Below are 27937 nucleotides of genomic sequence, written 5' to 3'. Positions count from 1 at the left end.
ATGAGCCTCGATTCTGTATAAAAAAATGTAAAAAATTTGGGCCGCTAGATTTCATGCTTTTCGATTTATGGAAGAGACACACACACACAGTGACTGGCTGACACACATTCTCTTTTATTCCTATAGAAGTGATGCAAAGAATTCTGCCATCAATGGTAAAAAAGTGAAATATTTCGTAGTAAATGTGCTACAAAATTATCGACCTTAAAAAAACAAAACAAATGATGTCCAATAAAGGACAACCATGATTAAAATATCACTGTCCAACTTCAAAAATCATTTTTAGATAATCTTTCACTCATACAATTTTAACTTAAATTACTAGATGATGGACAATATAAATGGGCTGTCAACAAAAGGAGCAGGAGTTAAAGCAGGGGTTCCTAAATCCAGGATCTCTACCCAAACTTGTTTTTTTGTTCAAAAAAATCCTGTTTTTTTTAGGGGAGTTTTCACGTCGAAAGCATTTTCTCCAACAATTTTTATCGTAGGTACCGGTACTAGAACTATTTGGATCGTGAGGCAAATGTGATTTCAAATTTTGGGTCGTGGACAAAAAAAGTTTGGGAACCACCGACTTAAAGCAATAAAGGCAGAAGAGGAGAGGAAGAAAAAGAAAAACCATGGGGGAGATTATTTGAAGAATTCTTTAAAAATTAACTGAATATTGGGGAATGTCCTGTGGCATGTGGATCTTCTCATGCTTAGCAAGGCTGGAAGATTGTGCAAAAGCACGTCCACATGCACGACACACGTATGGCCGTTCACCCGTATGTGTTCGCCGATGCGAGATGAGTGGCCCGGGCTGTGTGAATGCCTTACCACACTCTGCACATTTGAACGGCCTCTCGCCTGTATGAATGCGTATGTGACGCGTCAAGTCTCCTTTTTTCCGAAAGGCCTTGCCACAGAGCCGACACTCAGCCGGACCCCGCGTAGGCCTCCCGAGCAGCGGAGCCGTTTGCGCCGATGCACCAGCGAAAGATTCTGGGTACAGTGCAGCTGCAGACTGCAAGTTTGCTTGAGAATTCTTAATCTGTCCAACGGAATTTGCATCATCCCGTGTGGCAGACGTAGGGTTCCCTCTGGCCGTAACGGGGACAGAAAGCCAGACATTTGAGGGTGACTCTGTCGTGACGTTAGAATAAGGCTGGCATTGTGCTGACGTCCATGTGCGTTGCTCCGTTTTAACACCATGGCCAAAGGTTGCATCTTCCTGCTTGTAGGTATCTAGAGCAGCTCGAGTTTGGGAAAGGAAATAAAAAACACATATAAATAAATATATACACATATAATGTCGACAAAAATAAAAATCTTCATCACCAAGAGTGCAACATGTCTTCATTGTTGTTCTACTTTTGAAGATTTTAATTAGCTAAGATTTATGATTATTTGTTTATTTATGATTTATGATTTATTTATTCTAAGTTTTATGACAAGCTTGGTTTTGGATAAAATGTCAGTTGTTTATCATGCTAATTAAAATTGCACAAAGGTACTAATTATTTCCCTTCAAGAATAAATGGCTTTGAGATTGTGTATTCAATTTTTTTTTCTTTGGCATTACTTTTGCTTGTTTGCTGTTGTGTGTGTGTGTGTGTGCGTGTGTGTATGTATAAAAGAGAGAGATAGAATTGTGAGGAACAGAAATGAAAAAACGAGATGTGTGTGTGTGCGTGTGCGTGTATAAAAGAGAGAGATAGAATTGTGAGGAACAGAAATGAAAAAACCAGGTGTGTGTGTGTGTGTGTGTGTGTGTGTGTGTGTGTGTGTGTGTGTGTGTGTGTGTGTGTGTTAGAATTGTGAGGAACAAATGAAAAAATGAGATGCGTGTATGCTGGTGTGTTATTGTAATCCAGTGTGGATTCTTATGGTTCATTGATGAATCATTTTATTTTTCATCGAAATTTGCTTTAAGCCAAACCGGAAAGCTCTGTTTACTGCTCAAGCCACGTGATCAAGAGTCTCACTGCTCGAGTCATACGAATAACCAAGATTTGAAGTACAGACACATTTGGATCAACAAACTGTGGTATCCTTTCTTCAAATCATGTGCTAGCATAAAAATTTACTCCCAAGAAGTCAGGGCAGGCAGCTTTCTTCTTCATGGGAAGTTGTCAGCCCAGAAATATCAGTGGTCCAATTCAGACAAGGTTTGTTTCATTTCAGGAAGGCATTAAAGGTATAGATACAATATGAAAAAAAAAAAACCCAATCAACAACTCACATTTGCCATTCGCTGTGACCCATAAGTCAACGTTTGACGGATCATCTTTACTGGTGTTTGATGACCTGTGTCGAGTGCTGCTGGTCACATCACTGCATTCTGAGAAGGAAAACATACCGTCAGTATTCACAGCTCAGCAGAAACAATAATGTTTGACTATACAATGTTGTTCACACTAAAACAGTAGACTGGTAAACTGATGGACTTATTGGTGCTGTTTTGTGAATAAAAAAAAAAATTGAGCCCAACAGCAGCTGACATTGAATTACAAGTCTGCTCCATGGTGGCTTTCTTAAAATGCGCTGGACTTCAACAAAACGTTTTAATTATGCGAGATACCAAGGGGTCTTCTTCAGTCGATTTATATGGTATATATTTACCTCCGCCACCAAAGGTGGATGGAGGTTATGTTTTCACTCCTGTCTGTTTGTTTGTCTGTCTTCGAACAAGATATCTCAAAAAGTTGTGGATTGATTCGGACGGAATTTGGCAAAGATGTAGTGTATGTGACATTGTGACAAGGACGAAATGATTAGATTTTGGTGAAGAGTCGTTAACCATTGGGAAATCGGGCCAAAAACGATACATAGCAGGATATCTCAAAAAGTTGTGGACGGATTTGCACGAAACTTGGTGGACCGGTTGTGTGTTTGACAACGACTATTCGATTCGATAATAATTGGTGAAGATCTGAATATGCATTTGGATACGAGAATTATTTAATTTTCAAGGGATTCTTCACCATTGAGAGATCGGGCGAAAAGCGATAAATAACATGATATTTAAAAAGTTATAAACGAGTTCTGACTAAACTTGGTGGATGAGTTGATTTGGTGACAAGAACAAGCTGATTAGATTTTGGTTCAGGTCCGAATCCAGATCCGGCCCATCAGTGGGATACAAAACAAACTGTTCAGTTTGGCGGTGGTATGCGCTCTACTGAGTGCCGTTATAGTATTAAACGTATTCAATTGCCGATACAATAAAAATATATATTCCACAAGTTCAGTACACAATTCAGATTAATTGAGAACATTTTGAAGTTGTGGCAAAGTTCAAAATGAAAATTATCACTAAGGATTATCTGAACAATATGGTAATGTGGTAATCATCCTCGACTACTACTACTACTACTACTACTACTACTACAACTACTACAACAACTACAACAACTACTATAATGGGTAACTATCAGATATGCCTCCCCATCCACCTGGATGTACCCTCCCCCATCAATGCAAGTTGGGGGCCCAATCTACCCTCTCTTTCTGGATTCATCAGGACAGCATGGCCATGGTCAAAGTGCTGATTTATCCCCATCGACCAGCCCACTCTCTCTCTCTCTCTCTCGTGGCCCTGGCTTGATGTGAGGGGTGGGTGAGGGGGAGTGGATTGGGGGGTGGGGGGGGGAGGCCTCCTCTGGGTCACTCCGGGGAGAACGATAACCTGTCACCATGCTGCAGGCGTGTTCGAGAGAACTGTCCGGGGCTATACTACAACGACTACTTTAATGGCCTCAATTATTCCCACCTTCTTGTGTGGTTGGCCAGTTAAAGTCTTTCAAAAGCACTGACTTAGCCTCACGTTAAACGAGAGCCGATTTGGGCAGGAATTTGGTTATGGCATCAGCAAGCCACTAAATGTGAAGGGCTACAGAGAAAAAGAAGAAGAGGAAAAACTGGCAAAACCTTCACCTAGTTCTGAAACAAGGAAACCTCTTCACAGGACCACTGTACAGGAGGGGGTATCTAGGCCAGGCAGAAAAATACATTTTTCTACTCCCATTGCGTGTTCTTTAGGAGACACCATCTCCGTGCTGGATTGAGAATGGCTAATTTGTTAGATGCAATTGCTTCGTGCACAAACTGGAAACATCCTTGCCTTCTGATGCCTCCATTTTGACTTTCACCATTTCCCACGTCGTATGGCCATCATGATTCTCCATCACAGTTTCTGCAGTCAGTGCGTCATTCTCCAAGGCATCTGAAGGAACTTCTGCAGTCCACAATGCACCAGAATCATTTGAGATATCAAAGAATCGAAACTATTGTTGTGGGAATGACCCTTAGTAAAACTGTTTAGTATAACCGTTAGTTATTCCTCAGTACTTATTTAAAATAAGCATAACGTTATTAATTGCGAGCTTAGATATGCCTCTCTATAAGCGCAGATAACTGCTCGTCCACCTGCCATGATTCTTTGTTTATTCCCCCACCGAACATTTGGTGTATGTGTTTTTATGTTACTTTCCTCTGTATCTGTTTAATTGTTTATTTTTCAAAAGTGCATAGCACGCATTGAAGCTGAAGCCGGCAGGAAAGTTTTCGGTAATTCATTTACCGGCACTCCGGCACTCCCCTCCCGGTAATTTTAATTTCGCTTGGACTTTAGGAATCACCCGTACATATTTGAATTGCACTTCCTCTTTGGCCACAGAGTTTGCCCTGCAAGGGGATTGAACTCTCAACCAGCTGGGTAAGGCCAACCAGCACGTTTCACATCTTTCTCTCTCTCTGGTCATGGAGCGATTTCCCTGCCAAGTGTGTTGAACTTCCCAGAACTCCTGCACAGCTTTGATAGAAACCTCTCATTGTCTCACAAGATTCCCTATGTTCATCATGTCGTGCGATTGAACCAGCCCTAAGTTTGGAATCGTCAAGAAGTATACCATTCGCTTGGCTTGTATCGAGGGTGCATATTGGTATTGGTAAAGGTTAAGGGGTGATTTTATTGTTTACTATTGGTTGCATCTATTATGGTACCACTTATTAGTGGTACCCTAATAAATGATGCAACCAACAGTAAACAACAGGTACCCTTTTGATTTTGTTATTAGGGTTCCATTAGCCTTACAGGCTGTGGTACCCTATTGTTTTTGTTGTTTCTTCATATTAATCTTTTACATTATAGTCCGGCAGCTAAGCTAAATACAGCATAACAATTGTGCATTTTGTGAGGAAAGCACCAAATTTGGCACACTAGTAGACTATCATATTATGAAAAGATCTGGATATTGGGCCATCTCAGATTCAGAGATTTGATTTTTGCAAGATTTGCAGATTTTGCACATTTGCAAGCTGAGATTGCAGCGCCAGGGACGGCCGACTCCTTCCTGCGAGCTGCCCACGTCACCCGCACAAGAAGAACTCATCAAATCACTGCAGCGGCACTGCACATCCTGCAACACCGTGCGTACGAACGCCACTGTATGACATATGCTGATGATGCAGAAGACCTGCCTGAGTTCGAAGACTGGTGTCACCAGAGAGGGGAAGACATTCCCACCTTTCAGTACTGGGCAACTGTGCTGGAACTAGAGATGTTGGTACTGGTCTACGTTCGTTCTCTGCGGCAGGCTTCATTCACGATGTACCTTGATGCCCTGACGGAACTGGTCCCATGGTTCCATGCCTTAGACCACACACACTATGCCAGGTGGGTCCCTGTTCACCTGAGGGACATGGTTGCACTCCCAATGAAGCACCCAGATGTAGCCAGAGAATTCAGGGCTGGCAACTTCACTGTACAGAAGACGAAGAAGGTGTTCTCTTCGATCCCAATCGAATCGAAATCTTGCAAAAATCAAATCTCTGAATCTGAGATGGCCCAATATCCAGATCTTTTCATAATATGATAGTCTACTAGTGTGCCAAATTTGGTGCTTTCCTCACAAAATGCACAACTGTTATGCTAAGTTGCCCCACTATTATTATTCCGGCGTTTTTGGACATCTATTTTCTTTTAAATTCATTTTCTCTGCAACTGCTTGGGCGATTGCCACAATATTTTCATCAAAAGAGCGCTTCCTCCTGTAGGAATTTTCAATGATAATGATGACGTCATTGTCACGTTATACGGGTGCCATCTTGGAAAAACCGAAAAAATTTGCACCTCCACATCTCCGAAACCGCTCCATGGAAAAACAATTCAACTTGGCACATTGTCTCGTATATTTTACGATGTCATTGGTGCCTTCATCATGATGTCATAATTTGACACGTACAAGAATCCGATCAGTTTGAAATTTCTTGAGCGTGATCTACGCAAAAATTATATTGGAGAATTCATTTGTTGACGTCGTAGGTTATGTGGTTTGGCAGCCATATTGGATCTTATGCAAAAATTAAAAAAAACTTTTATCTGGGAGAGCTGAGCGGATCGATGTGAAATTTTAACCATATGGTCGACCAGCCATTGAGATATAAAGTTGGAAAACAAAACATCATTAGTCACATGGTTTGGCAGACATATTGGATTTAAGGAAAATATTACAAAAACAATTTCTCTGAAACTGCTTACCCTATCAATGCGAAATTTTACAAATGTCATCTCACACTATTGCTGCATATAGTGTGGAAATGATGACATCATAGGTCACGTAGTTTGGCAGCCATATTGGACAAAAAAAAAAAAGAATCTTATCTAATCAGCACAAAACTTCACACACATGATCCCCTACCCATTCATAGGTGGAGTGTAAACTTTTGACGTCATAGGTCATGTGGTTGGGCAGCTTTATTGGAGCAAAGTAAAATAAATAAATAACTTTCTCTGAAACCACTTAAGTTACTGAAATCAAACTAAGTATGATCAAGTCCTCAAGCAGAATAAATGTTTAAAATTTCAACATAATCGGTCACACAGTCTGGCAGCCAGAATGTTTTAATTATTTGAAGAAGAAACCTTACAATTTTATCTTCTCCAGAATGGCTTCCAAGATCGATGCGAAACTTCACGCACATGATCAACGAGTGTTTTGGAATATAGTTTGTTAATGTAAATGTCATTGGTCACATAGTGTAGCAGCCATTTAAAAAAATTATTTTGAATTTGAGTTTTTAACATATATGCACTGCAGGTAGTGTGTCGTCATATTTGTAAAGTATTGCAAGGGTAGGGGAAGAGGTTTCAGCATTTTTTTTTTTATATGATCAACGAGGCATGGGGAACATGGGTTGAAATTAGAATATCATCTGTCACATGGTATCGCAGCCACATTGGATGAAACAAAACTTCATCCCATCAATGCAAAACTTTAAAGATTTGATCGACTACCCATTCTGAATTCAATTTGATAAATATGACCATGGGACAGGGGTTTGATCAAAGCAGGATTGTATCAAAGCGAAGCGGCTTGGTACCTGGTAGGGTGCATCAAATGCCCCGTTTTTGAAAAATATTCTTAAATTGATAGTCATTCTTTTTATTTTTGGTACACTAGCGATATATAGCATGTCTGTAAAATATTTCGGATTTTCGATTTTGTTCAGACCCCGACCAGGATAGGGTAAAAATCATGTATCATCTGAGAATGGCACATACATTGACGAATCGCCCTGCCTGTGGAACACCGGGATGACAGTTTATTGCTGTGTCGGGATAGCCTAGAGACGAAGAATGTATGTACCTCTCGGCCATCTTGCCAGTCCATGTTTATACAAACAATAAATAACAAATTGGATCGTTCAATTTCACTCTTCCCTGCAGAGCTTCGAGCAAGCAGTGCAGCACCATCTCAGGTCATCTTGAATCTCGATGCATAATTTTTCTCAAGCCCCAGTTATTTTGCCCAAGCTAACCCTCTTACTCATAGGTTACTGTGTTTTCACCCCTTGTTTATTCCTTTTTAAATTAAATCCATTGCTTTACACGTTCAACTGTGGCCCCACTGCCACACTATCAGTGCATTGCCTTTTTATCTTCTGTCACCTTGTTCTTCCATGAGCAAGATCTTGTGCAAAAAGAAAAAGCATAAAACAAGGCAACATATTTTTGAAAAGCAACAGATAGACTGGAGCAAAAGACTGCCATTCTGCTTTGGATAAGAGGAGAATGCAATTGGAGGATGGACTGACAGAGGGGTTAAAAAAAAAAGTAACCACCTTAACCTTAAGCATAACATCCCTGGTGTCCTGGGTTCGAATCCCGGTCGATTGCTGAATTAACGCCAGGGGGGTTGACTCAGCCTGTCATCCTTCCGAGGTCGGCAAATTGAGTACCAGCTTGCTGGGATGAATGATTCCAGTGTGTACCCCGATTTAGAATAGGTACACCGTATCCCTGCACATCGTAAGAGGCGACCAAGGGTTGGCGTCAGGAAGGGCATCCGGCCATAAAAACATTGCCTCAAACAGGGAACCATGATTGTCATGGGGCCCGCAAGGCTAACCCCCGCTCGAGCGTGGAAAATGGCCTCAAAGCGATCATTCATTCATTCATTCATTCTTAAGCATAACGCCTTAAAATAATTAATCATAGTAGTTAGCTAAAAGCTTTCCTCTCACCTGGTGGAACAGATCGTTGTTGTTTAGTGAGTTTTTCTGGCAACTGTTCAAGTACACAAGTATCGCTCCTTCCAAGAGAAAGTTGTGACAGTTCATCTCCACCATCAGCATCAACATCAACAGTGGCCTCTGCACAGAGAATGATGAAAAGCATGACTGCAAGTCATTCCATAACCAAAACGAGAACGGCACTCGGTAGAGCGCATACCTTCACCAGGCTGACCAGTTTATGTTTTGTAACGCAGTGATAGGCCAGATCTGCTGACCTGAAACAAAATCTAATTGGTTTCTTGTTGTCAACTCACCAACTCATCCACCAAGTTGTCATAATCCATCTACAACTTGAAACATCGTGCTATATATCGTTTTTGACACCATCTCTCAATGGTGAAGAATGACTTATGTACACTAAAAAAAATAGTCATACTTAGCCAAATTTTGGATCCGGATTCGGATTTTCACCAAAATCGAATCAATTTGTCTTTGTCACAACACTTCAGGTGTTCATAAAGTTTCATCCGAATCCGTCAACAACTATTTGAGATATCATGCAGTATATTGTTTTAGCCTGGTGTTGGCTTAGCGGTTCGGGTGCCGGCTTGGGATCCTGGGATCCTAGGTTCGAATCCCGATCGATCGCTGAATTAACGCCAGGGGGGTTGACTCAGCCTGTCATCCTTCCGAGGTCGGCAAATTGAGTACCAGCTTGCTGGGATGAATGATCCCGGTGTGTACCCCGGTTTAGAATAGGTACACCCTATCCCTGCGCATCGTAAGAGGCGACCAAGGGTTGGCGTCAGGGAGGGCATCCGGCCATAAAAACATTGCCTCAAACAGGGAACCATGATTGTCAGGGGGCCTGCAAGGCCAACCCCCGCTTCAGCGGTGAAAAATGGCCTCAAAACGATCATTCATTCATTCATTCATATTGTTTTAGCCGCATCTCTCAATAGTGAAGAATCACTATAAAAATATCGGATCTGAATCGTCACAAAAATCTAATGAATTCGTCCTCGTCACACACCCAACCTGTCCACCAAATTCCGTCCGATCCATCCATAACGTCCATAACGTTGAGATATTCTGCTCACAGACAAACAGATAGTCAAACAGACAGGTGTGAAAACAACACCTCCGTCCACCTTGGTTGACAGAGTTAAACATAATCTGTTGACACTTTTCTCTATGAACCTTCATGCACTGATCCAGCAGCCCTTTGCATGCATGCCTTGGCACTTTTAACCTTTCCTAGATTCCCAACCAATTGCATGTATAACATATAGGTTAGATCCAGGGCCTCACAGAGTCCATAAAATGAACACAGGTATAATTGGTTCACGAGTTATCAAGTGACCACTATATTCGTCATGTGTGTGTGCGTCTGTCTGTGTGTGTGTCTGTCTGTCCGCAGCATAACTACCAGATGATATTGTTGTGGATATGAGGACTGTATATTTTTTGATTGTGTGCTGTACTATTGTGATTATTGTTTATTCTGTGCCTCCTGCCTCCGGAGCTGTGTAAAGACCAAAAGGGCGTCCCATAGTCCACAAGCATACACGTCAGCCAAGTAATAGAATATACCTGTTGATAGTTATCTCTTATTCTGTGTATTAGTGTAAGGCTGTGTCTTCCATTAATTGAAATACTCCATTGCACCAGTGAAAGAGAATAGATTCCCTTTCCTTCCCATCCCCAAAACCTCCATTTCCATATTGCATCCCCTCTCGTCACCGCTGAGCCCTCGATTGCCCATATTACCTCCCCTCCAATAACCGCCATTGACCACGAGGCTCGAGTCGGGGAAGAAAGGCGTGTCTCCACCTCGTCATAGAGGGGAGGAGTGAGCCCGCCCCACTCGACCAACCATGAGCCAGGGGTTCGGCTAGAGAGGGCGGAGGAAGAGCGATCGGGGAGGGTCGCAAAGGTTGAGGGGCGGGGGCCTATATAACCCAAGGCAGGGGTGTGGCCAAAGAGAGATGCGTTTTTACAGAGGAGAGCACTGAGCAGAAGACAGAAAGGCCTGGAGTTGGACTTTGAGTTGGTCTGAGTTGGTTGGGAGTCGGTCGTCAAGTGCAGAGTGGTGAAGAGTCAGTCAGTAGAGGTGGTGGTCAAGTGGTTGCGTTGGTTGCGGTGAGGAGTCGGTGGTAAAGAGTGAGGGACCAAGAAAGAGAGAGAAAGAGTCCTGAAGCAAGAGAGGAAGTTGTTGGACTGGGTGGGACTAAGGAAGGAGAGAGAACCCGTCACACCAATCCCCCAAGCTCCGCGTTGGCTCCACCAAGCTCCGTGTTGGCTCCACCAAGCTCCGTGTTGGCTCCACCAAGCTCCGTGTTGGCTCCACCAAGCTCCGTGTTGGCTCCACCCAGCTCCGTGTTGGCTCCACCCAGCTCCGTGTTGGCTCCACCAAGCGTGCACCTCCAGCCCTCCACCTTCTGCCATTCCTGGCATTCCCCGAGTGAGTCAGTGTCTTTGTTTGTTCTGTCCTGGGTTAATTAAGTCTGTATAAGCTAGTATTTTCCCTGTGTCACCTGCGTCTTATGTGCTTGTAAATAAACGTGACTGCTTTCTTTTTGCTTGTGTGTAAATAGTCAATAAATTCAGTCGTATTTCCAAACCTTTCTTTGCCTTCGTTTTCCTCTTTGCATTGCGTCGTTTTCGTCTTTTCCCTCATTGAGCAGCTGGGGTGCGATACGGCCAAAGTCTGGGTGAATCGGGTGAGTTTTGTTAGGTCGCGGTCTTACACCACCGCTCGGTCTATAACATCTTAATCCGCGATCAGTAACAATTGGTGTCAGGAGTGGGATTCGGGGCCCGAACCAAATTTTTAAAACATCAAGAAAAAATTTTTGGTCAAAATTACGAGCTGCCGAAATTTTGTTTTATAAAGTAAAACCCGAATTTTGAAATCGCGCCATGGCTGTTCAAGGCGACGGGATGCCGGTGGGAGAGATAGAGGGGTTAGAAGTAACCCAGGACCTCGGGGAAATGTATGTGGAGAAAATGGTGGAGGAGAGTAAAGAAGGTGTGGTTGAGGGTGTATCAGGTGCACAAAATGGCAGCCTCCCGTACGTGACGGTGATAGCCGGACCCGCAGTGCCAATGGACTGGGGTGTTTGGATGATGCATTTCAGTGCCGCTCTGAGGGGTGACAGTAAGGGATTTGATGCAATGATGGCTACCCAGGGGCTAGACGCGGAAAAAGCGAGGCACGAAGCAAGGTACAACCCGGTTGGATTTCAGGAGCAAATAAACGCCACGGTAAAAAGAATACAGGAAGACATTGACCGCAGGTTGGGCGAGCAGGTCCCACGGGTGCACGGGGAGGTAACGCGTGTCGAAAAGCGCTGGTTGAGCGAAGCGGAGGAAAGCACGGGTACAATGACGGGGGTAGAAATCGCGACACGGGGCTTGGAAAAGCCGGCGACCGATGAAGTAGAGGGAATTTTATTAAAGCCAACGGTCGCCGAGGTTAATAAAGAAAAAGCAGTAGCGGGAATTAAAATTGAAGAGATGACGGAGGTAACCCGGGAATTGCAGGGAGAAATGGATTATGTACAAAGTCCCTGCTCACATCACGATGCTGTGCTTAACCCGAATGGAAGTTTGCAGGTTCGCGTGGAGAAAAGGATCCCCCAGGTGAGTCGTGCTGTTGTGTATTGTGCGGGGAGATTTTGTAAGAGGATGTTTAGCGACAAAAGAATTTTCGCGCGCTTGGGATCGAGGAAGCACCCGGGCGTTGGTGAAGGGTCCCGAGTGAGTGGAAATGGCACGCGTGGGAGGAAAAAGTGTGCGTCGGCGAGTGGGTGTGTTATAAAGTGTGGGAGTGAAACCGAGTGCGAGCGAGAATGCACGTCGGTGTGTACGGGGTGTGACACAGGGAGTGAGAGCAATACGGAGTGCACGCCCATGGTGAGTGTTACGGAGGACGTAACGGAGGAGAGGTGTGGACCGAAGTGTGCGCAAGAGGTGTGGTGTGTAACAGAGAGAGCGTTGGTGGAATGTACGGACGGCGTTGGAACGCCAGGTTTTGTGAGGGTGAAAGGGGTAGCGTATGCTTGTAAGCATGCAAGTAAAGCGTCGACGGTAACCAGGGTAGTGGTTAGGGCGACGGATAGCCGATGCGAGCACTCGGGGCGTGGGGTGCTTTGTTGGGTGCGAGGCCCGGCGCGGATCGATGCTGCGTCGCTTCTCTTCGAAGCGCCGTTGCCGATTCGGGCTTGGCCCCGCCCCGCACGGTCTAGTCCGGGCTTTGTCGGGCGAGGCGACCGGTCCGGTTCGAGGGCGAGTGGGAGGAAGCGGAACGGTGCCCCCTCGTGGGGACGGGGCTCCGACCGGGGGAGATTGAGCCATCGGGCCCGGGACCGCAAGGTGCCGCGCCGAGATGGTGCGTGGAATCTCGGTCCAACCAAACCACCTCCCTTGAACCGAAAGCCGGACGGATTCAACCTGCAGGCAACCAAACCACCCGAATTCATTGCTCGGCTTTACGAAGCCGAGTTTAATGATGTCATGACGCACCGAGGCTAGGATATAGCGGACTGTGATGATGGTGATCGTGATAGTGATAGTGTTTTGGACCCAAAATTAGAGAAAAACAAAATTTGATGATTGGCAAAGGATTGGCAGTAATGATTGGCAGATGATGAGTAGTGATTGGCAAATTTTTGATTGGTTGGAATTTAGGTGTACAAAATTGATAGTGAGAGACCCCCGATGTGGTGGGATGGCAAATCCACCATCCCTCACAGACGGGGGGGCAAAGGAGCAATAGCTTAAGGGGTATATGGCAGTGAAAACTAGCCCGGGTGGGTTAGGTTATATTGATAGGGCCCTAGAAGATGACATTAGGTGACGTTAAGGTTAGTTAGTGACTGATACCTGTAGTGGGGACGCAGGTAGATTAGTGTGGATTATAATGACGTGGGAGCGCAATAGTTTAAAGGGACGACTGGGAAGCGCAAGTTTCAGAGGGGAGTAGTTAGCTGAGATGATGCCGTGTGTGTGAGGATTGAACAGGTATGATTGAACAGGTGTGATTGCACAGGTGTGCAACTGAACAGGTGTGTGGAGCAGTGTATGAGGGAGTAGTGGTGATTGTGTGTTGTGTTGACCAACTGGTCCAGGAAGAGGAGGAGGGTGCAGGTGGCACCAGGTAGGATTGCACAGGTGTGCAACGACAGGTGAATGGAAGACAGGTGTATGGAATAAATGGTCTGGAGGATTGGAATGGATGGTCGTGGAGTGAGAATGGTGGAAATTGTGGAGTGGAGTGGATGGTGCGAAGGTGTGAATGGGGGAAGAGTGGACCCCCATCACGGATACCCGGGGCGGGTAGTGTAAGTGTTAGGTAGAGGGTACAGGTAAATTGTGGTTGGATATTGGCATCTGTGGTGCGGGTGGCAGAATGGTATGTGGATGGGTGCATTAGTGTTGTGGAAATGGCTGGGCGTGTAGCCTGTTAGTGTGTGTAGTTGGTTTGGGCACTCCACCACTGTGAGGATGTCGGCCAGGTGAGGCCGCAGGTGGGCTCTGGGAGCCGTTAGTGTCAGTGGGTGCCTGAGGATCCCGGGTATGGATCGGGTAGCCCAGTGCCAGAGAGGGCACCGAGTGGGGAGAGCGCCAGAGGGCCTTCCCCAGGTAGTTAGGTTAGGGTAAGGAGCAGGTAAGCTCGGAGGCAACTGCAGTGGTGGAGGTGTGCAGGTGGGTAGACCCGCTGGGAGAGGTACACGCCACAGCCCGGAAATTGTGCGAGGGCACCGGGAGATGAATCGGGGGAGTGAGACCCCAAATTGAAAAGCACCACAGTTTGGCCAATGGGAATTGGTTTTTAGAACCCATAGTGTAAGAGGGCCAATGGTTTGGCCGGAGAAAGACCCCGGGTAGTGTAAAGTGTGTTAAAATCATTTAGAGGATAGTTAGGATGAAGGATCTCCTCGCACCATCTGCATCCACTCACCTGAGGTGACAGGTACTCCGCACCATGCCATGTTTTGATTATTTTTTATGGTGCAAATATTTGGATTGTGAGACGCATCATGACGTGGGTGTGACATTGTGCGTAATTCCATCTCTCCCTCCTTATGAGGATTGATGATGAATTGGTGATGGCAAATTTTGAAGTAGAGGGATTGTGGAGACGAATTTGGTATAGGGGAAATATGGGGAAGACGTGACAGTAGTGACGAATTTGTAAATGTGTAGATTTTTGTACATATGGGGTAAGGGCAAGGGTAGTGTAGGTGACAGGGGGGTGACGTACGGTAGGGACGAGCTTTCTCACTTCGCCCTCCGTACGCATTTCGCCTTGCATTGCCTTATTGATGTGTACCCTTGTGACCTTACCCCTCGCTCAATTGTCTTTCCCCTTTTGTCTCCCACATGACCTGTGCGCCGTTGGGCGCCGAGGGGAGCGTGCGTGGGTCGGCCATTGTGCGCCCGAAATTCCCAGAACCAGCTGTCTGCATCGATGCACCACATTATGGACCACATGTCTGTGGCCGAGCACCACCTATGGACCCCATGGGTTGGGGCATGGCCCCTCTGCTGGAACCGGCCATGAGGGCCCGAAATCTTGCTGGCGGACCTTGGCCACAGGGCACCGATGCCCCACAGGTGAACCACACGTAGTCGGCCCTGTGGGCCATAAATAAAGCAAATGATAAGGACACATTGGGCACACTTTATTGAAAATAGGCCGCCAGTAAGCAAAGCAAAAGAATGACAACATCTGGAAGAACAAATAATAATCACCAGCAGAGGGAGCCGAAGAGCAAGAGATCACCTGCAGGGTTAGGGGTTGTTTGGTTATTTTTATTCATGAACAGTGATGACTGTGCACCGATTGGTGCTTGAGGGTGCTTTGGTGCGTTTTTGGGTGCTTTAATGGTGCATTGATGCAGAACAGACTGTCTCCCCCCCAGAAAGAACAATTACAGGTCCTGGGTTAGTTTTGTAAATAAAAGTAGCGTCAATTGTAGATAATGCTCCCCACCGTCAGTGTATAGTTTGAAGACCATTCCGCAATTCGGTTAATTGTGGGCGTAAGTCTGTTAGGCAGGGTGCAATGGAGCAGCGGGACACATTTATTTATGTTTTAAAACTGTCGCACTCAGGGTCAGGTTAAAAGTAGAGGGAACTACACCTACGTGTCACACTAAATAAAAGTTGTAGGCCCGGGACGTGCCTACGAGGAGGAGGGTGCAGTGTTGTGGATATGAGGACTGTATATTTTTTGATTGTGTGCTGTACTATTGTGATTATTGTTTATTCTGTGCCTCCTGCCTCCGGAGCTGTGTAAAGACCAAAAGGGCGTCCCATAGTCCACAAGCATACACGTCAGCCAAGTAATAGAATATACCTGTTGATAGTTATCTCTTATTCTGTGTATTAGTGTAAGGCTGTGTCTTCCATTAATTGAAATACTCCATTGCACCAGTGAAAGAGAATAGATTCCCTTTCCTTCCCATCCCCAAAACCTCCATTTCCATATTGCATCCCCTCTCGTCACCGCTGAGCCCTCGATTGCCCATATTACCTCCCCTCCAATAACCGCCATTGACCACGAGGCTCGAGTCGGGGAAGAAAGGCGTGTCTCCACCTCGTCATAGAGGGGAGGAGTGAGCCCGCCCCACTCGACCAACCATGAGCCAGGGGTTCGGCTAGAGAGGGCGGAGGAAGAGCGATCGGGGAGGGTCGCAAAGGTTGAGGGGCGGGGGCCTATATAACCCAAGGCAGGGGTGTGGCCAAAGAGAGATGCGTTTTTACAGAGGAGAGCACTGAGCAGAAGACAGAAAGGCCTGGAGTTGGACTTTGAGTTGGTCTGAGTTGGTTGGGAGTCGGTCGTCAAGTGCAGAGTGGTGAAGAGTCAGTCAGTAGAGGTGGTGGTCAAGTGGTTGCGTTGGTTGCGGTGAGGAGTCGGTGGTAAAGAGTGAGGGACCAAGAAAGAGAGAGAAAGAGTCCTGAAGCAAGAGAGGAAGTTGTTGGACTGGGTGGGACTAAGGAAGGAGAGAGAACCCGTCACACCAATCCCCCAAGCTCCGCGTTGGCTCCACCAAGCTCCGTGTTGGCTCCACCAAGCTCCGTGTTGGCTCCACCAAGCTCCGTGTTGGCTCCACCAAGCTCCGTGTTGGCTCCACCAAGCTCCGTGTTGGCTCCACCCAGCTCCGTGTTGGCTCCACCCAGCTCCGTGTTGGCTCCACCAAGCGTGCACCTCCAGCCCTCCACCTTCTGCCATTCCTGGCATTCCCCGAGTGAGTCAGTGTCTTTGTTTGTTCTGTCCTGGGTTAATTAAGTCTGTATAAGCTAGTATTTTCCCTGTGTCACCTGCGTCTTATGTGCTTGTAAATAAACGTGACTGCTTTCTTTTTGCTTGTGTGTAAATAGTCAATAAATTCAGTCGTATTTCCAAACCTTTCTTTGCCTTCGTTTTCCTCTTTGCATTGCGTCGTTTTCGTCTTTTCCCTCATTGAGCAGCTGGGGTGCGATACGGCCAAAGTCTGGGTGAATCGGGTGAGTTTTGTTAGGTCGCGGTCTTACACCACCGCTCGGTCTATAACATCTTAATCCGCGATCGGTAACAATATCATCCGATCTTGATGAAACTTGGGTGGGAGGTTGATATCATGATCTAGTTGTGTCCTGCCTAGAGTGGGTGTATTGTGCCCATTGTGGGCGGAGTCACGCCCGAAAAAGATGTCTTTTTAGGGGGTAATCGATTTCAAGCTACATCTTCTCCGAGGGGTTTGGTGGAATCTGACAGGGGTTTCGATATTTGGTTAGGCTAATGTCATATGTCTAGCTCCGCGGAGCTCGTTTTTTCATTTTTCATTTTTTTTATTTTTATTTTTTCATTTCATTTTTCACCGAATTTTCGGCATTGTGCAGCTAACTAACCTCAACTGATTATACATTATTTTCTATCTCATTTTAAGGTCAGTAACCTTCGTTTTGACATTTCCGGAACTGGCCTATCCAGGACTGTTTCGGTTATAGTCCGTCCTTTGTCATTGAATACCGCTCGCTCATGAACCATCGTCGTCTCCTGACTTGTATCAAATAAATAAAATCTTGCAAAAGAAATTATTTTTTTCAAAAATCAAATATAAATCTTTAACAAGGCTAAGGTCTGGTAATTATCTGAAAATCAAGCCAGCATAACTTGAACTCAAGTTGGACACAAATTCCAGGAAGAGATACAACTTTATAATCAATCAAATGCAAAAGTTGACAAGTCAGGAGACGACGATGGTTCATGAGCCATGAGCGAGCGGTATTCTTCGGTTCGATTTCGAAAATTCCATTCGATTCTGACAGCTTTGAAAATTTGACCTTTGTGACCATGAAATGTCAAAACGAAGGTTACTGACCTTGAAATGAGATAGAAAATAATGTATAATCAGTTATGAGGTTAGTTAGCTACACAATACCGAAAATTCGGTTCGATTCCGACAACTTTGAAAATTTGACCTTTGTGACCTTCAAAGGTCAAAGATTCTGAAATTTGTTGGAAAACTTGCATTTCATGATGTATGTGATAATATAAGATCATGTACGACATTTCAACCTATCAGGAAGCGAACAATGTAATAAAACCATCAAAAATCAACTTTTCTAAATTTCGTGACCTTGTGACCTTAACCTTGGGGTGAAAATGAAAAATCGAGCTGAGTGGGGCTAGACACATGACATTGGCCTAACCAAATATCGAAACCCCTGTCAGATTCCACCAAACCCCTCGGAGAAGATGTAGCTTGAAATCGATAACCCCCTAAAAAGACATCTTTTTTGGGCGGGGCTCCGCCCACAATGCCCGCAATACGCCCACTCTCGGCAGGACACAACCAGATCATGATATCAACCTCCCACCTAAGTTTCATTAAGATCGGATGATATCATCGGGTAGTTATGCTGCGGACACACACACACACACACACACACACACACACACACACACACACACACACACACACACACACACACACACACACACACACACACACACACACACACACACACACACACCGAATATAGTGGTCACTTGATAACTCGTGAACCAACAAGCTTGGCTGCTTGGTGTGCGGTAGTAGTTCTTGTATAAGCAGCTCAATTATATACTGTAGAACCCCAACATTTACGGGGGATACGTTCCTGGAAAATGCCGGGATTAATAATAATAATAATAATTCATTTATTTTGTATAGCGCTTTTCCAGAAGCCCAAAGGCGCTTTGACAGAGTGGAAAACATAATGCATAACAATACATGAAAAACAACAATTGCATTGTTGCATTGTGGATTGTTTAATCCACGAATATCGGGGCAATGTTTCAATGGGGAACAAGCGTTACGCCTAGGTCCCCCGTCGGTGAAGTAATGTGGAAGTTGACAAAGTGGAAGACGCATGGCGGCCATCTTGGATTTTGATGTGGCGACCCAATTTTCAATAGCGTTCTTCCTTATGCCGAGATACACCCACACACCAGATTAGAAGTTGGTACTTCGCTTATTAGTCCCCTACCGGTGTACACCGGAGGGGACTATAGGTTTGCACGCCGTCCTTCCGTCCGTCAGTCCATCACGCAAAGAACAGTTTTCCGGACTTTTTTTCTAAACGCTTAATGCTAATGATTTCAAACTTGGCACATGGTTTCCTTATTATAAGTTACAGATCAAGTTCGAACTTCACGACGTTTCGATCAATTTTGACAAAGTTATGGCACTTTGAACTTTGGTAATTCTGATAATTCTGATGATCCTTAACTCAGTGCCATTTTAAGTTTTAATTTCCTTTAAAAAAGATTTTCTCTGCAATAATTGGACCGATTGAGATCAAATTTTCACCATAGGGGGGACTCGGTCTGAAGAATATTTTAATGGTAATTATGACGTCACAGGTCACGTGGTTCGGCCGCCATATTGTTTTTCGTGAAAACACGAAAACCCCTTTTTCTCTGCAACGGCTGAACAGATCGAGGCCAAACTTTGCAGGCAGAATCGCATACCCATGACGAACAAAAAAGTCAGCGAGCATGACATCATGCGTCACATGGTTTCAGAGTTATGACGTTTTTAAGCATGAACCTTTAAAACCGAGCTCCTCCCTCATTTTTCATCCAATCGAGGGGAAACTTCACAGATCTGTTCAGCATGTCAGTCTACTAAAATGTCCTTTTGGAATTTGTGATAGGGCACGTGGTTTGGCAGATATCGTTAATTAAACGAAAATATTAAGAAAATGGATATCTCTTGTTTATTGTAGAGTTCTCCTCAAGCCGCACCGCACGCCCTCAGCCTCGTCTCGCGAACGTCAACAGCGCGACACATCGCGCGCTTTCGGGAGGGGCGGAGCCAAGCCGAGCAACATATCTATCTATAATTCCAGTAATCTCTGTGTGTGTGTGTGTTTGTCTGTGTGTTTGTCTGTGTGTTTGTCTGTGACCGCTGTTTCTCGACAACCACGGGTCCGATATACTTTAAACTTGCCAGGTATATTGCTGGGGACCCGAGGATGTGCCTTTCAAGGTTTCATATTAATCGGAGAAGTAGTTACCGAGCTATGTCCAAAAAACGGTTCAACCAATCAGAGAGCAGCGAGCTATCACGTGTGCCGAACGTGGCGAACAGACTCTGCCTCGGACGGCACATTTGAGAGCGTATTCATTTATTTCACGTTGGCAAACTATGTTGGCGCTATGTTGGCGTTAAACTATGTTTTAAAACTAATTAAAACTAATTTGCGATTCATCGTAACTGCGATATGCGACCTTCCGGACAGTCAAATGAGGACGTCACTTCCGGACTTACGGATAGTCATAGTGACGACGTACTGATGCTGAACGTGGCGAGCAGACGCTGTAAGGTACGATCGATTGTAGTACACGTTTATAATAACTCTGCCGATACAGGCCCGATTAACTGCAGCGCCATCCGAGCTGCGGCGTCGGGACGATACATTCATTGTACGGTCACATCACGCACTTACGGGCACGCCCATGGGCCCATGGGCACGCCCATGCATGCATGGGCGAAGACATTTTTTTTTTTTTTTTTGGCAAGGAACGGGCACCCACGTACGGGCACGTCCTAGTATATACACATCGATCATTGATCGTGAACCGGAAAATATAATAAATTACTGATATTTAGCGACACGAAAGGTTCTTTATCAACAACTTATTTTCTCGTGCTTCTGTTGACCTGTCTGCAAGGTGTATAAATCGATGTCCCGAGTGCGAATCACAGGTGAGCCCGTCCTGAGGTAATTAGCGATTGGGAACGATTCAGAACCTGTGGATAAATAACCTTGGTAATTTCCCCAACAGTTTTCCGGACGACAGACTGCCGGTAGGGGACATGTATTGCAGCGCAATACTCAGAATGCTTGTTTTTCAAGATATTTGGCGCACAAGGTTCAGACATATATATGGTGGTGGCCATCTTGGATTTTGACGTGGGTTGCACCCACACACCAAATTAGAATTCGGTCCTTCGCTTACGCACGCACGCACGTACGCACGGACGGGCGGACGCACGGACGGAGGGGAAAACCATCGTCCCCCTTTCGCTCCGCGGTGCGACGGGGGACGAAAAGAGGGATAGGTTCACGGGGGTTCGTGATTCAAAAGGGAAAATTTATAAAGTCCAAGAACACGAATGCTTTCCAGTTTCATTAAAAATGCTTACAAATTAAAATACTGTAAACCATTCGAAAATGTTAGCTCGCTCCTTCGCCACGAATTTCATGTTACTTTATTGAAAACGAAGTTTGTTTTGCTTCGATCTTGCGTGGTCTCAAAAGTGCGTCTTGATCCTGGGAATGGTCACCGTTTTAAACGCTCAGAGTCCAAGCTTGAAGGAAGACATGGCTGGCACTCCTCATTATCCCACAAATATAGACAATGAGATTAAATTGCATAATTTCAAACGTCCTGGCATCACAGACCTCGTGGTAGAATTTCATTTTATTTTAGATCCAAAATTAATGTTCATTTTTACTTACCGTACCATGAAGCGCTCGCTGATCAGTGTAAGATTTACACTTTGGGGATATGGCCAATCAGCAAGGCTGGTTCATGGTACGGTAAGTAAAAATGAACATTAATTTTGGATCCAAAATAAAATGAAATTCTACCACGAGGACTGTGATGCCAGGACGTTTGAAATTATGCAATTTAAACTCAACGTCTATCTTCGTAACTCAGCACCTTATACCTCACATTCTAGCTCTCTTCATCATATAATCTCAGCACCATAGCCATAATTACTGCCTGGTTTAAAGGCATAGCGTGCTGATTTCACATAATTAATCCAGGAGGATAAACGTCTCTCAATGTTCTCCATTAAACTGCTCCGAGATCTCATTAACTTTGGAGCAAATACGGGAGTCATGGACTGATTAGATGCTTTATTTTTTATTTATTCAGCAAAATTGCCCTTAGACAAATCCCATAAACCAAATTCACACCCAACAGCTGCGGCACCAACAACCGACTTCCATCCGGCTTAATACTTTACATTTCAGCTCCAGACTGATGCTTTTTCTTGACACTTTTGGCATGCAACGGCTTTCAGCGCAATTACCAATATTTTGGCGCACAAAGCATAAAGACGACAACGAGCGCGCTGATAGGTTGACACGAGACGAGCTCAGAGATAGATGCGCTCTGATTAGCTGCTGGCGATGTCAACACTCACGGTCACATTTTCGTTTGAGGCAGTGCGTTTAAACGTAACTTTTGACTTGCTTGATGGATTTAAACATTTCTAGTCAATTAAAAACTAAATATTTAGTTTCTGTGAGAGTGAATATGCACAAAGTGGAGTTGCGCAGTGTGGGGTATCACTGTACCTCTTCTTGTGCATTTGTGGGCATGTTTGATTTGTATGCACGCCAAAACCGCTGGATCGATCAAGTTGTTGTTGTGTTGACCCGGTCAGTGGCACTGAGATAGACGATCAATCCCACAGGAGCGACCCAGAGATCCCTCACATCCAAGATGTTGTGCTCTTGCCTACGTGAAGCCAGGGCCGTGCAGTCCTCCACAATATGTTGTATTGTGTGTGGAGCGGCCTGGCAATGGTTGCACGTGTCGTCTGTAGTGTTGTCGAGTCTAGGTTTGTAGTGTAAAAGTTGTGGGTGTTGTCCACAGTGAAGGCGTGAAAGGTAAACACGATCAAACCTGGGGAGTAGTTTCTCTGTGTCATCGATGGGTGGGGGTCTTGTGCCCAAGATACTGTTTGGGCCCAGGTTGTTTTGGACAGATCGAGTGGAATTTGGTGGTTGTACTTGGGTCATGCCCATAAATGTTTCGGCATTTCAAAAAAAAAAAAAGGAGGGTGGAGAAGAAAAGGAAAGACACAAATGCTCTGTAAATGTGTATCATTTTGTGCTGCTCCCGATGGTGGTGGGAGAGGTTATTCCAAGTCAGCTGTGGAGATTATTTGCAATTTTGCAATGTACACACACGTGGCACAGCGCAAGTGCTTTACTGACCCCTGCCAGAGGAAGAGGGTATTACTCTCGTATATGTAGCTAGTGTTTCGAGTGAAAAATCATAAGTATAATTCGAACAATATCTGTTTGACTTCTATGAACCCCTGAATGGAATGAGTTGAAAGCTCGAGTACTCAGGGTGTGTACGGGAAGGTTTTATGTCATAGGTCACGTGTAATTATGATGTCATAGGTCACGTGGTTATGGGCGCCATCTTGGAAAAAACAAAAAACGTTGCACCTCTATCTATCTATAATTCCAGTAATCTCTGTCTGTACGTTTGTTTGTCTGTGACCGCTGTTTCTCGACAACCACGGGTCCGATATACTTTTAACTTGCCAGGTATATTGCTGGGAACCCGAGGATGTGCCTTTTCAAGGTTTCATATTAATCGGACAATTACTTACCGAGCTATGTCCAAAAAACGATTCAACCAATCAGAGAGCAGCGAACGATCGCGTGTGCCGAACGTGGCGGGCACACTCTGCCTCGGATGGCACATTTGAGAGCGTATTCATTTATTTCACGTTTGCAAACTATGTTGGCGTTAAACTATGTTTTACAACTAATAAAAACGAATTTGCGATTCATTCGCTTTCCTGCGCGTTTGTGCACGCGATGGCGATTTCTTTACCAAACTTTGGAAGCCGTTCGCTTTGGACCAAACCATTGCATGTAAATAGAGGGGGGGGATTGTCACCACTCGCAAGCCGTTCGCTTTGGACCAAACCATTTCATGTAAATAGAGGGGGGGGATATAATTTTAGATATAGATATAGTACGGGCATGCCCTAGTATCTACAAAAGCGCTGAATAGATAAAAATTGAGACAATGCTCATTGTAAAGAACTCTCCATGGGGAATAAAATATGTTAATGATGATGTCATAGGTGCCTCAATTATACGTCACAATTCGACAAGTACAAAACTTCATCCGATCAAGATGAAATTTATTGAGCATCATCTCGGGATAAATTGCTGCTGAAAAAAAAAAAATGATGACGTCTTCGGTCACGTGGTTAGGCCGCCATTTTTGTTTTAACACAAAAGCCTTAAAAACCACTTAAAACACACCCTGGTGAGGGTCTGCAATCTCTGAATGCTCTTTCCAGTTAGGTATGCCATTATACCACTCCCGGTTGGGAGGGGGGTATTGCAAGTCATTTTAAAATAAGACAGTTCTGGGTGAATTAACCCACCCTTAAGGCCAATCTCTTCAATAGTGGTAACAAATGGGAGGTGGGGGAGGGGAAACCATACCCATGTGACAAGTGACATTCTCGTGCATTGCCGTTATAATTGGCCCAAGCATTCAGGCTTACAAAATACTGTACTTGGGCAGACCTAGCAGGATTTACATCGACGGTCATCTCGAGGTTGTAGTTCAGACCTCTGCTGATTTGGGGAATCCCCTCTCCCCTGGGAACTCCCCGATCCAAAATCGAAAAACCTAAGAACGAGTGATCCTGTGGACCATTATAAAGAGAGGCTGTATCAGGTTTCTGAGCAATCGGTTGGTAAATAAGAGACGAGTAGGGATCTGAAGCTTCAGGGGGTAACCCACCCTCCCAGGGAGTCGCATGATCTGAAATCGAAAAATCGAAGCACGAGCGATTGGGTGGGATACTGCCTTGTATTCATGTGTCAAATTTCAGAACAATCAGCCAGGTGATAATGGAGGAGTAGCAAAAATAACAAAAAGTTAACGGACGGATAGACATCCCGACATCATGACCCATTTTAAAAGTTCATCTCTCCGAGAATCGAGATGAGATTACCGAACAAGAGGGGTTACCACTCCTTTTCATTGTGTTTGAGATGAGGCTCTTAACCAATATGCACACTCACACAGATTCCAAAAGAGTCAAATCTTACCTGCTTCCAAGCTGCCACTGGCTGGATAGCTGTTCCAACCTCCATCCCCATGGATCTCCAAATCACCACTAGTTACAAGCTCCTCCTCAAGTTCCTCCACATCTTCTATCACCTCCCCGGGTTGCCCTCCTCCTTCCCAGCCAGAGCTTGTAGAACCCTCAAGTGTGCTAAAGTGGCACGCAGACTCCCGCAGATCCTCACTGAGGCTCATTAGTAAGGTCACAATGGCTTGGAGCATCCCGCTCACCATTGGTGGAGACACTTGATGTGGAGGAAACCCATTTGGTTGTTGAAGAGGCTCGACAGAGTGCAACACACGACGAAGAAGAGCATAGAAGGCAAATGGTAGTCGACGCCTAGCTGTTGTAAAGAGCTCGGAGCGTACCTGTCTGTCCGCCGTGCATGCAAGTAGCTCGTCATAGTCACTGATACCAAGCTCGCGTGCCATAGCCTGAGCAAAGTGAGGTTTCATTCCCTGTGCACAAAGCCAAGCGTCAAAGTCGGCACGTGGATCAACAGCTGCAGGGCACGCCATCCTTGGGGCTGAAAGAGCAAAAAATAAATAAATCACAGGGTGGGAAGGGTTTTTTTAACATTAAAATTTGATCAGATTCATGGGAGACCTTACACATGCAGGACAAGTAGATTTGGAGACATCAATGTACCAATAATTGAGTATTAAAAATGAACGATGAATAAATCAAGACTGTACCGTTTTTGGTATTTGAACTTGGGATCTCATATGAGACCACCAAAAAAGGTTTACTCAAGCAATTACACAATGTATTTTGTCTTTCTTTTGAAAGCTTCAAATTACACTTTGTTACAATGTGTTAAAAAAAAAAATTCCACTTCTCCATTCTTCCAAAATGTCATTGAATCAAAGACATAAAAACTGAAGCAACAATAAAATCCCACTTATTATATGGTGCCAAAACTTAGACATTGAAAGAAAAAAGAAAAAAAAACACCTTTAGAGGCCATTTTTCCCCGCAAAGCGGGGGTTGGCCTTTTTCGGGCACCGTGGTTGTTGTTGTTTTTTGGTCCCCTTTTTGAAGCAATGTTTTACGGCCGGATGCCCTTCCTGACGCCAACCCTTTTTGTCGCCTTTTACGACAAACAGGGAAATTACCAGTGAACTGGTACTCAATTTGCCGACCTCGGAAGGATGACAGGCTGAGTCAACCCCCCTGGCGTTAATTCAGCGATCGACCGGGATTCGAACCCAGGATCCTAGGTATCCCAAGCTGGTACCCTGACCGCTAAGCCAACACCAGGCACCAAAACATAGACATTGAAGAAAGACAAAAATACATTGGACGCATTTGGAGACTGGTTAGTGATGGGCCATTGTTATTTTGATGGACCATACTCTTTACAGAGTGTTGGTGTAGCCAAAGCAGTTTCTTCGAGAGGATTATCCTGGGTGGTCTGCCATTGCATTCTCATCATTATTTGCGTGTGTTCTATCCCTTAAATGTTGGACGTTAAGCAAGGAAGCGGCTTGTACCATTTTTAAAGTCTTGGGTATGACTCGGTCGGGTTTGGACGACCGACCTCCCAGATTCAGAGCAGCCACTCTAACTCTAACCACGATGCCACGGAGACTGGATAACCGGTGAAATTACTTAAATAAATAAAATGATGATCAAGACATAAAACTGAGGAAATCTAAATGGTTTGGACATCTTTACACCAGGTTAGAACAATGCTGGCACAGCTCGAAGAGAAAATTAAGGGAGAAGACATGCATCTTGGAATTCAAAGCATCTTGGAATGAGGATAAATGACTCGTAAAGTGGAGTCGCTCTGTTGAGTGATTATCTCAACCAAGATGGACCAAGACCAAGATATGGACCAAGCCCTTGTAGAGCGTGAGCATTCCTCAATTAATCAAGGAATGCTTTGGGACGATTGAAGATGCCCAATCTGCTGTTGGCTTTCGAGGCAAAGTTTGCTGTAATTGTCAGCCCGAGAGAGCTCCTGGCTGATGGTGGGGCTGAGAGGTTCAAGAGACTGAACATCTTTCAGAGGCTGACCATGGAAATCGATTCAAGTGCGTTCAGTCGATGATCCTTCCAGAGCAAGAGGGTGAGACCGAGGTTTTCCAGGATTAAAAGACGCGTTCCATTTATCAGATCAGCATCTGATCATTTTCAGAGCAGCAGAGAATGATGCAGCTGCTGTTTGTTTGTGCAATTGGGTTATGTACAACACAATGCAGACTCATCTACAAAAAGAGAGGGTTGACACTTGACAACCCAAGACAACCAAACAAGAGGTTAAGTATCGGAGAGATCGTTTATGAGGCACATTTCAAGAAACTGGGTCTATGGGCATCACTTTCCCATCGCAGACAGGTCGGTGGTCTCTGTCTTCTACCACCTCCTCTCTGGTCTTGCACCTTCTGCCCTTTCCGTGCTTTTGCCCTCCCAGGTTTCTGCAGGGCACACATACTCCACCGTCAACCCCTTCTGGTGAAACTACCTAAAGCCAGGATCACTGCACACCTCCACTCATGTGTTCCTATTTCCCCCCCCCCCCCCCCCCCCACCTTTGGAATCAACTTCCACATCCTCTTCAATCTCATTATTCCCTCCAGGTCTACAACACATCTGTTCATCACCATCTCAGATCATCCCATTCAAAACCTTCATCTTTTCTGCCCCTCGTTAACTCCATCCCAAGCTCTTCTCCTTCCAAATTTCCAGTTTTTCCCTCCGGTAGGAGGCGGTATAGCTTCGAGGTTTACGGGCACTCACACCATCTAGCACGACTTCGAATCTCAGCCCAACTATAAACTGCCACCCAGGCATTGCGCATGCAGGGCAAGGCATCGAAGTGCGTTAAACCACGGGTCGTTGGTGGACGTTAAAGTTCTTAGTGTCATTCACGAAGCGTAGGCGAGTTATCTCCGGCATTCTGAACGAATTCCTGGCACCTTCAGTCGAGCATCCTGTGATGGCTGGAGTGTCGATCTGTCCAGGCTTGGTAAAGGCCTCAATGCGTTTCTCGACTTGTTGGGAACGCCCCGAAGCTGTCAAGAGTACAGGCCTCCACC

The 27937-nt window shown here is 45.2% G+C and overlaps 1 protein-coding gene across 1 annotated transcript; it reads right to left on the bottom strand.

The window, feature by feature from the left end:
- Positions 1 to 94: 94 nt before the first annotated feature.
- On the bottom strand, positions 95 to 27937 carry LOC137430531 (uncharacterized). The gene is made up of 6 exons (XM_068121356.2): positions 27818 to 27937; positions 24877 to 25419; positions 8512 to 8640; positions 4109 to 4222; positions 2228 to 2326; positions 95 to 1230 (listed from the first exon to the last, which is right to left on the bottom strand). Exons 2-6 carry the CDS (start codon positions 25409 to 25411, stop codon positions 650 to 652), a joined length of 1458 nt encoding a protein of 485 aa, XP_067977457.1. The 5' UTR covers positions 25412 to 25419; positions 27818 to 27937; the 3' UTR covers positions 95 to 649.

The sequence above is a fragment of the Myxine glutinosa genome, chromosome 1 (assembly GCF_964187855.1).
Source record: "Myxine glutinosa chromosome 1, kmMyxGlut1.1, whole genome shotgun sequence".
NCBI classification, from domain to species: Eukaryota; Metazoa; Chordata; class Myxini; order Myxiniformes; family Myxinidae; genus Myxine; species Myxine glutinosa.
This window is presented reverse-complemented; position numbering and strand designations above follow the sequence as displayed.

Excerpts from the sequence above, each read along its gene's own strand:
- LOC137430531 (XM_068121356.2), bottom strand. The coding sequence starts at position 25,411 with ATGGCGTGCCCTGCAGCTGTTGATCCACGTGCCGACTTTGACGCTTGG. Across the intron at positions 4,223-8,511 it reads ACAACGATCTGTTCCACCAG|AAGTTCCTTCAGATGCCTTG; the intron begins GTGAGAGGAAAG and ends TGTGGACTGCAG. Across the intron at positions 1,231-2,227 it reads GGTCACAGCGAATGGCAAAT|ATACCTACAAGCAGGAAGAT; the intron begins GTGAGTTGTTGA and ends GAGCTGCTCTAG.